This window comes from Gilbertella persicaria (assembly GCF_025201335.1).
Source record: "Gilbertella persicaria strain CBS 190.32 chromosome Unknown B0P05scaffold_91, whole genome shotgun sequence".
NCBI classification, from domain to species: domain Eukaryota; kingdom Fungi; phylum Mucoromycota; class Mucoromycetes; order Mucorales; family Choanephoraceae; genus Gilbertella; species Gilbertella persicaria.
The window spans coordinates 27,998-38,947 of NW_026252052.1; the positions used below are offsets into that span (position 1 = coordinate 27,998).

At 35.4% G+C, this 10,950-nt stretch overlaps 1 protein-coding gene across 1 annotated transcript; it reads right to left on the reverse strand.

Moving 5' to 3' along the window:
• Positions 1–1,980: 1,980 nt before the first annotated feature.
• On the reverse strand, positions 1,981–2,374 carry B0P05DRAFT_481933 (uncharacterized protein; the record flags this gene model as incomplete). The annotated part of the gene is made up of 2 exons (XM_051575203.1): positions 1,981–2,087; positions 2,197–2,374. 2 exons carry the CDS (start codon positions 2,372–2,374, stop codon positions 1,981–1,983), a joined length of 285 nt encoding a protein of 94 aa, XP_051429032.1.
• Positions 2,375–10,950: the final 8,576 nt, after the last annotated feature.

Consider the following 10,950-nt stretch of genomic DNA (forward strand, 5'->3'; position numbering starts at 1 on the left):
ACTTCACGAAAAGCTATTGGCTCTCAAAGTTGGGGTACACCTATAGACTTCAATCTCCGATACATTCAAGCCCTTTATCTTGTATTTATTCTATCACAACACTGACGTCACTGCCTTTTAGAGTAATTTCCTAGTAATGTCGTTGGCTAGAGAATATTTTATCGTCACGTGATTCGTATTACTGCACACAAACCTTGTGAAAATATTCACTGAACAGAATTGTCAGGGTATAATGATAATTCAGTCGATATATTGAAGGTGTTGTTTATTGTTTGCGAGTATGAGTCTTAATGTTGTCGGACCAAATACGGATAAACAGAAAAAAAAAGCCTATTTACAGATTGTAAACGGTCATAATTTCATCAATGGATTTTCACTTACAAATCCAGTACAAATAATTCAAAATACAATGGACAACAAAACAAATAGAATATAAGATAAATAATAACTAAGGTACATAATAATGTTAATAAATGTTCTTAAAAGCATCCTTCTTCAGATAACTACCAAGTATGTTCTTTCCCAGAGCAACCGGTTACTAAGACAATAGCCTTACCAAGGACAGACTCCAATTAACAGTATTGTGCAATAGCTTTCTTCTTGCTTATTTGTTTCTTTCCTTTCTCTTGTATGCTTCAATTGACAGACAGATAGATCCAATCTTCCCAAGATTTTCCAGATTTCTTCTTCAATTAAGTAGTCAGAGAAATAATATCTCTTTTTTGATTATAAGATTGTAAGATGATAATCAGGTCTTTTTCTCGATACCATATTTATACTACTTGTTTTTGACTAAAATATATGATTCGATAAAAAATAAGAGAATTAATTCAATTGCATATTTACATTATAGAATAAAAGTTAATTTTAAGTTCTTTTTTTGACTTAAAGTGAATTATTTCTTTGAATTTAATTTTCAATTTGAGATTTAGCAAGCTTCTTACGTCATCAGTTCCTTAGAAGTGTAAGTCTAGCGTAAATTTTTTATATATTTCAAAGTCTAAGAAATAGCAATAATATAAATTGTTTCTCACTGAAAGTGTTCATGAGATGGTCGAAATTGTTGTTATTGTTGTTTATTATGAGTTCTGTAATAGAAAAAGAAAAAGATGATTTTATTCATGTTTTTAGGATTTATGTCATGTGCAATTCCTAAACGTCATGCGAAACACTATGGCGGATTAGTTGTTTGACTTTACTAATATTGTTCGCAAAACAAACAAGAAAAAGTAACTTTTTTGCCAATGTTGTTCGAAATGTCAACAACTTTTATTTTATTTTTTTAAAAAGCAAGTCATATCATTCAAAATTATTGATTTTCTTGTTTGTGGGGAACAAACTTGTTCGTTTTGTCAACAATAAAAGTTATGAAGCGACAAGTACTGCGACAATGATAGTAGCTTTATGAGTAAAAAAAATTTTTTATTTTTTCTTACAAGTACAATAATACTAATAATGTTTCTTATGAAAACAAAAAAAAGTTTGCACAATGCAATACGTTGATGCACTCCTAAGAGTTTGACATGAGACTCATCTAAAAAGAGTATATCGAGTTATGTAGAATATTAGTAATTGTTTGGCTTTTTTAGCAAAAATAGCTTTTTGGTTTTTCTTGCAATTGTCTTTCTGTCTTACAATATGAACCAAACGACTACTTACAAAATCACTCAAATGCAACAATTTCCCAACAACTGGTTGATAAACCCGCATAACCAAGAATAATTAAGCAAAACTAAAAAATTGAATAGTTAGAATCAAAGATGAATGCATTGACGACTTTTTTCTACCTTGAGCATTGCTATCGACATTCAGTTGTTTTAAAAGATCTTCGATTTTTATCAAATCCCTTTCCACAATCAATTCATTGGCATTGGCATTGGCACGAGGGAAGACGAAAATCTTGTCGACCAACGATCTTTCTTTTAATCTCCTCGTCATCTGTTGCAATAACCAAATACGAGGCTCATCGTTTTCACTTGTTTAAGATTTTCTTGCATAGCCTACAATGTTGTGTCTTTCCTTCTTGAGATTTTGAACAAACAACTGATATTGAGGCAAGTAATTCAGTACTTTTTTTGCTAAATCATCTCAAAATGGGATCGACACAGATAAATGATATCCAAAAAAATACTTCTTCACTAATTTATTTTTCTTTTGCAACAAGCAGTCAGCGTACGCTGACTTTCCCGCTGCCACATCGTTTGCCGAAAAAAATAACGGTCTTTTTGTCAAATAAATCGTTATATTTCCAAACCTCTGAAAGTATGTCGCTGTTGGTCAAAGATTTGCATTCATAGACTTCTTCATTCATTGGATCACTAGGCAAATATGTTCTATTAAGAAAATGAATAATCTGAGCATGGTTGACTATCATACAAGAAAAAGAAAAAGATTAGATATCGTTTAGAACTGCCAGCTATCATCCATCATTACCAAATGGGACTTTATTTTCCTCTTGTTGATTGTCATCTGTGCGTAGAGTTCTTGTTGGATCCAAGTGATAGCGAAATGGCTGGTTGTTTATAGTTATGATACACGCCAAAATAGGTTCAGTGAAACCTTCCAAATAACATATGTCAACACCTTTCAGTTCTTCGATCCTTTTCGTCTGTTCAGCAACATTAAACTCATACGCTTGGCAGTAAAATATACACACTGCTTGTTCCTTTAAAATGATAGGCATTATACAAAACAAAAAAGGAAAGGGAAGGGTTTTTTTTGTGGTGGACACTGTCCAGAACGCTGTTCTTTTTTTTCACACTACAATTATTTAACTTAAAATCGATGTCACGAACGGAGCCCCAAATTATACTTACAGAAATTGATACAAAGAGAATGACAGTCTATTTATGCAAGAGAAGATAAACAAAATATCTGACAAAGGAAAAAGGAACGAAATACAAATTATTGCAGTATTTATACCAAAGCTAAAGTAACCGGTGGAACGACAGGGAGAACGAAATCATACGATAAAGCCAAGCACGAGGGAATACAGAACACAGGGGAATACAGAACACGGAACACAACAGGAGGTACAGAACACAAAACACAACAATAGGTACAGAACACATACAAGACACAGCAGGAAGTAACAGAACACAAAAACATAATAATATTAAGGCGCAGATAACATGAAACAGAGAACAGATAAGGGAGAACGAGGGCATTGAGCCGGAAAAGAGCAATAATGTCAAAGACATAAACTATGGGCAAGAAATCATAGCAATTGAGATATTCTTTTAGACGAGTGTGTTTCTTTTTAAAACAAATGGATGTAGAAACGTACGAATAGATACATTACTAATCGGATAGGCATACTGATGCATAACTTGTTAGACAGACGAATAGGAAAATCAGTTAAAGAAGGGGAAGATATATACAAAAGAGTATTTATATAAATAAATCAGTAAGGAAATGGAAGCATTATGAGTAAAAAGTGCTCTAAATAGATGATGAAAAGCTAAACGATCAAAAAGGTAATGGGGACAATGTTCATATGAGTGAAATCTGCGGACCTGATCACAAACAAAAGGTTACTAGTATTAGTATCAAATCAAATGTACAAGTAATCAGAGCATTAAAACACTAAAATAAAAAGAAACCTTCTTAACAAGACGTTATACTACCGAAAACATGAGTACTAGGCATCCTAAATGGTTTATACATTACGAAACTCTCAAAAAAAAAAGAGAAAATAAGCAAAAATAAACAAGTATCAAAATAAAAAAAAGGTCCAGCAAGAACTCAAATTTAGGATCTTCGCCCTTGAAATCTACCACTCTACCAAATGAGCTAGCAAAGCCTTTTTTGTTATGCATAGATCTCACCGTTGCAACTAAACTAGCGTATATCCTCTCATCCTCTGAATGAAATCTAAACTCCACGGGTACAGTCCTTTGTATGAGCCTTATAAACTTTCAAAGAGATACTGTTAACTTCGTTACCTTTATACAATTAATGAAGGGACGCATCAATATTTCTTATGGCTTAGTTTTAAAGGCTTTTACACTTTCATTTTATCGTTATAGTGTTGCACGTGACCACTACCATAACACCTACAACATATCTACTACTTTTACCCAGTGTGCTCAAACAGGATCTGATCCGCATATTTATCTACATTTGGATACGTGCTTCAAAACTATTCCTTGACACAAAAGTATATAAACCGAATCAAATATATACAAGAGGGTTATCAGATTAAATAGGAGTATAATGTCTAAACACCATAGACGTGGGGCTACTTTGCGTGAATGAATTGAGAAATTACGAAGCAAAAGAAATACCATGATCTTGAACACTATTATTCCATTATGATTTTCAGAGAAGCCAACGAAAAAGTTAGTCATTTACATTGATTGGAGCCAACGAACCAAAATAGGTTAAAAAGACAAATATTATACAAATTCCCATGGCCTTCTAAGGAGGCTGAGCTGAGGACAGCAAGATTGAAAAGAACAAAAGCTACAAGCTCAGCTATACGAACATCTTGTCAAGAAAGCTAAACATTAGCAAGGAGCCTGATAATCTGTTCTTTAAAGTGGAGTTTCTCGCATTCCAATCGTTTCTAAATTAAAAAATCGACATCCATGAGGTCATAATAAACTATCCAAACATACTAGGCAATAGTTTGGTGAAAGTTCACATACTGGATTTGCTCCTCGTACAAGAGATTCATCTTCTACCTCTCTCTTCTCCTTCTGAACTTTCTTATATCGGTTGTAAGCAGTATGGCAGGCAATATTAGGCTTCAGAGCTGGCTTACTAGGTGTCAGGATTGTTGGTAAACAGATGCAACCATAGCCACGAGCCTCGATGTAGCTTCTTATGCCCACATGCTTATGATTAGGCGCATTATCTAATACGAGATAACGACCATTCAGTTTGCCGTGCTTACTCATGGCATCCAAGGTTGTTGCAATGAAATTAAAGTAATGGCCTGTATTTGGGCCACCTTTGCCTTTTTCAACAACAGTTGAGCTATCTAAGACCGCCTTTCTCTTTTTTGAAGGTGCAGTTACCTTAGCCAACTTGAACATTACTTTAATTCCACCATACGCAGAAATGGCACCAATTAAGTAGTTGTCTTTACTCTTGTTTTTGGCGTGACAACAACTGCTCGCTCTTCTTTCTTTGACCAAGCCATTGAGCGCTTCATGTTGATGTAAAAGGCTGCTTCGTCTGTAAATACGCAATTACTTTCATAGTCCAAATCAGTTGCTTCCCATCACTGAACCCACTGACATCTTTTTCAATTTTTGAAGGCAATTACGCTCGATGGAATTGAGATGTGCTCTTTTAAAACTGATCCTACATTTCTTTGTTGCAGACCTGAATGGCCCTAGCTATGATGTCTCCATGGCAATGTAATTGTCGGTTGGGACCTCCATCGTTTTATCCAAAAAGTGCTCCGCATTTCATCAATGAGGTTGATGATATGATTCTCATGGATACCATTCAAAACTACTGGCCTTCCCACTGGTCTACCATTTCCAGACTTGCCCTCCACGAGAGACCCATTCATTTCGAAACTTTTTGGGCTTTTATTGTGCCAATTGTATGCAGCGCTATGAGACATATTTATTTTAGCAGCAGTGCTATGATTAAACATTCGCTTCTCGTAGACCAAAAAAAAAAACCTAATCTTGTTCTTTTTTTTACATTTGCGATATGCCATTTTGCTTTTGACTGTTTCAGAAAGAGAACTAGGCTGCTTTACAAAGTGCTCTTTCGGATCCAGCTACATCTTGTGAGACTTTAAATAAGTAAAGTGAACGAGATTTGCAACATTATCCAGGGGTAACTAATTTCGCAAACATCCATTATCAAAACATTTGTGTCATTTCCATCATAAGACATGTTGTCGTTTCCGTATTGGCAAATAGTAAAGTCCATTTTAGATTAGACAATTATCTTATAAGCTAAAAAAAAACTAGGCTCCAAATATTCTCAATGCTTCTTATATTTGGAATCAAACTGAATTTATGTTTTGCTTCAAGCCGTGTCCACTCTGTGCTTTCATTTTTGATATTTTTCTATCAAATTATTAGCCTACAAAGTTTAATGAAAATAAGTCAGAATGATGTACGTCCAGGTAAATTTGCAGGTACCGTACTTCCTTAGAAACATATTTTAAAAGTAAAAAATGCAAAAGTGTGCGACCAGCAGACAAAGGGTACACGAAAGCACAAAAAATTATTACATGCAAACGTGTCTACCAAGCTACAATTCTGCCAAATGTTAAAAAAATAAAAATATTAAATAATTTAAAAGATTAAAATAATTAAAATAGCACTAATTAAAAATTTTTGTATATTTGAAAAATTAAAAAAATTCACTTTAAATTATTCTTTAATTCATTTTTTAAAAAAATAATAAATAATAAAAATTAAAAAAAAAATTAGAGTTAAATATTTTAAAAAATAATTATTTAAAATTTTTGTAAAAAAGTTTAAAAATTTTTAAAAAAAATTGCAAAAATTTTTTATTTAGTTTTTTTGATAAATTTAAAGAGTAGTTATTTGTAAAAATAGAATTAAATTTTTAAACAGTGTATCATGTGGCATGACTTTTTTCCTCTTTCCATGCATGCCCTAAAAGCCTGAGCGAGGCAACTGTCTTTGTGGTGTAAAAGGTAAACGTTGCCAGTTGATTCCAGGTAAATTTGTCTTGATTAGTACATGACTCTGGGCGTTTGCATTTCGCATCTTGTATATTTCTTGCGTATTATCCTGAACCTGTAAATTTTTTCTTTTTGAGGGAACTATACACTATTTCGCGAAACTATTGTCGCATTTGGCGATAAAAATCGGCACACTTTTAATTTGTTGTTGAATACAAATAAGTATTTTGGCACGTCTCTACTTTAATTTTTAACACCTTTTTAAAGAAAGTCGAGATGAATATTCAAGTATAGTATGAAAATGGAAGAGACGATGTTGTTGATGAGCCTATAGAAATGGAGGTCGATGAAGAGTAATATTCTTTGGACAACGTCACCAAATACGGTCAATATTTAGATCCAAAGCCCCCTAGGGGCGAAGCTGTAAAGCGAGAGGAACAAAAAAAGAAAATCCAGGCAACAGAAACTTCTGGCAAAGGATCGTATGTTAAGCACAGTAGCGATACCAAGAAGCGGATCTTCTACTTAGTCTTTAAAAAAGGCCTGACACCTGTTAAAGCAGCCACGCAGCTTAATATTGCTCGACGTCCTGCTTGCAACTGGTCTGAGAAAGATCAGAAGGAGTAGAGTGATGGAAAAGAGAAAATAAAAGCTAAGACATGTCGGCCAAGCAATTTCAGCGAAGAGCACCAGCGATTTTCAGAAAAACAGTTGATGGATTTCCCTTCAGCAACATTAGATCAGGCTATGGAGAGTCTGATAAATGAATTTAAAGATTTGTAAGTCTTTAAGACTTCAATCCATAGATTCATGATCGAGAAGTGCGCTTTGTCATTTAAGAAAGCTTATTTTCATTCAAAAGAAAAGAACTCACCCTCAAGCATTCTCAAGCGTTACGGATGGACTCAGAGATGAATGAAACTGATCTGGACTTTGAAAGTAATTGTGTTTTCGTTAACAAGTCGGCAATTCACATCAACTTGAAAAGAACGATGGGCTAATCAAAGAAAGGGACTCGTGCGGAAGCTGTTCAACCAACAACAAGAGCTAAAACAACAACGATTCTGGGTGCTATTTTACCTTTTGGCGTAGTTAGTATTCATGTGAGAAGACCAGTAGCGTCTTCAAAGAATAGAAAAGCAAACAATTTGAAGGCCAAAAAGACGGTGGGTACGGTTACTGGCCATTATTTTAATTTCATTGCCTGCACCCTTGACTTTTTAGATAAGCATGAAGAATTTAAAGACCATTGTATTGTAATGGACAATGCTCCAACTCGTATAGCGGATAACATCCTGAAGTATATCAAAAGTTGTGGATACGGGTGTCTTTATCTTCCACCTTGCTCTCCTGAGCTAAATTTAATTGAACAATATTGGTCATTAGTAATAAAATGTTGAAGAAAAGAGCTGGAAAACTACGCCTTCTTCTTCTGTTGAATATTCTATTCTTTTTCAAATACCACGCTAAACTTTCTTTTTTTTTTGTGTTATTTATTCTTTTATAAGTACGCACATCTTTTCTCAGAAATGAGAGAATAATTTTTTATTTGTGCTTGACTTAAAACTAAAAGTGTACTAAATCACAAGAAAAAAGTGTGACAACTTTCATTTTACGGTATGTCAATAGTCTCGGGAAACAGTGTATATCACTCTCAAAGAAATGAATGGTACTCAGCCAAAAACGATTGTCCCTTTATGCCTAGAGTTTTGTCCATATGAAACAAAAAAAATGCCACAATATGTTAAATCAAATCAAATGGGACGCACTGTTTTTCTGCAAACACTTTTTTAGAAACTTTTAGTTTCTTACACGTACAGTGGTTACATTAAGTGTCCCATAAAACTCATTTATAAGCATAAATTAATATATTTTCGTCGTATTGACCTTGTGTTAGTATCAGAAAAAGCGCATTTTTTTGCTGGCTACTTCAGTTTCTCTATTTAGTACGAGATACCACTTTTGGACAACTTAGGTAAAAAAATGACGTAGCGTTTTCAAAAAAATTTCCTGCAAAACTTGAATACCTTATTTTCTTCGGCGAATAAGCATTCTCAATTGTGCGTTTTCCACATTCTTCGGCAAATTCTAGCACAACCTACCCTACTACATATAAATGCGGCAAGCTTTTCAGAAAAAAATTCTCTTTTCTTCATTCTATATACATACCTTTTCTCCTTATTATCATGCCTTACAGCCTCCCATACGATAAACGAAACAATGTCAAATCTGCACTTTTATCTGGCAAATCGATTCGTCAGGTCTCAAAACTAACAGGTGTTGCCAAATCAACTGTTTCTCGTATTAGAAAAGAGTTGCCAGAAATGAAAACTTGCACTGGTACCGGTAGACCATCAAGAGTAGGTCATCTTACGGCTTGTTTGCTACGAATGAAAGTCCGAACTGGAGCATTGAAGAATGTCAAAGAAGTCCAAACTTGGTTGTCTGGACAGGGTATTGCTTTGACGTATAGTGGGACAGTCTCTCTGATGAAAAGGGTAGGATTATACTCAAAGTTCAAGCAGAAGAAAATTCTTTTGAGAGTTTCTCACCTTTCAAAGAGATACAAATGGGCCTTAAAATATCGTAACTGGTCCGCAAATGAGTGGAAGAGTATCGTTTTTACCGACGAGGCTTAGATCAATTTTTGGGGATCAGATGGTGCAACATACACTTGGTTACAGCAAGGGTTTAAAGCGAGGCCCCATAACTACAAGCTATTGCTCAAGCATGGAGGTGGCTCTCTGATGATGTGGGGGTGCATGGTATCTTCCGGAGTAGGATATGCCTCTCGAGTGCTTCAAAAGACAATGGATACCGATTGCTATTTGGAGATTCTAGGGTCGTCATACCTAGATACATTGGAGTATTATAGTATGGATCCACAAAAAAGTATATTTCAACAAGACAACGACCCAAAACACAAAGCAAAGGCTACCATTTCTTGGCTTAAAGCCCACAAAGTCCACTTTACTGCTGACTGGTTACCTAACAGTCCCGATTTGAACCCAATAGAGCATCTTTGGAAACAGTTAAAGTGCAGGCTAGCCGGATATGATACAAAACCAAAAAATCTGGACGAATTGTGGTCAAGGGTCGAAAAAGAGTAGTACAAATTTTGCAAAGGCGACATGGAGGCATACTATAGCAGCATACCTCAACGTATAGAAGCAGTCATCAAAGCAAAGGGCGGTTATACTAAATTTTGAGCATTTCAAATAAAGAATAAATTATGGTGAAACACAAATTTTCTCTCTTTTGAAAATGAAGCACTGTTATTGGATGTATTTAGGAGCAATTAGCAGTGTTATCCTTACTGTCAATGACTAATTAATCTATGTGCCAAGTTTCAGAAGGATCGACGGAGTTTTTGTAGAGAAGGGTAAAAAAACAGGTTTTATGGGACACTCAATGTAACCACTGTATTTGTCAAATGCCAATGCTAATGTCTTTGTCAGCTCTAACTGTCACTTTATGAGGGCCATTGATACTAACAGAGTCACTAGGTTCATAATCTCTGACTATGAGGATGATGTAGTACTTCTAGTGGAATGAGTGAATGTCAGTGACTATAGATCCATTGCAATTGCCATAGATGTGATCTGGTTTTTTGCCATGATCATCATTTATTGATCTATGCATATGAATTCATATATGTTCACAACAACCATGATGAGGCTAAGGTTCTTTTTGCCCTTGGTTGCTTACAAGGTAATGCTCTCGCCTACATTCAATCCCATCTCCACGGTTTGGTTTCCGGTACTGATAAACCCCCATTCTTTGTGACTTTGTTTTGTTCCTCAAAACACTTATGGATGCTTTTGGGGAGGCAAATCCCATTGGTTCGGCTGAGAATGAATTGCGTGCTCTCAAGCAAATTGGCTCTGTTGTAGCTTATGCTACTGAGTTTCGTCGCCTCTCTCTTCTGGTCGATTGGAATAACGCCGCCTTGGTATCTCAGTTCAAGCTAAACCTTAAACATGTTGTCAAGGATGAACTGGCTCGTCGTGATCCTATTGATACTTTGGACAACCTCATCAAAGCTAGTATCGATATCGATAACCGATTGTCAGACCGACAAAGAGAAAAAAATCTTGTTCCCCGTTTCTCTCGCCCTGCTTCTTTGTCTTCTCCTGTCCCCCCTGCCCCGGTTCCAATGGATCTCAGTGTCGTGTCTCGTGTTGCTGGCCACTCTTTGTCTGCTGAAGAGCGACAACATCGAGTTAATAACAATTTCTGCCTTTACTGCGGCGATAAAGGCCACTTTTCGTCTTCTTGTCCCAAAAAGCGCTCTCCTGATGCATTGTCTGCTGTACTTTCAACCTCTG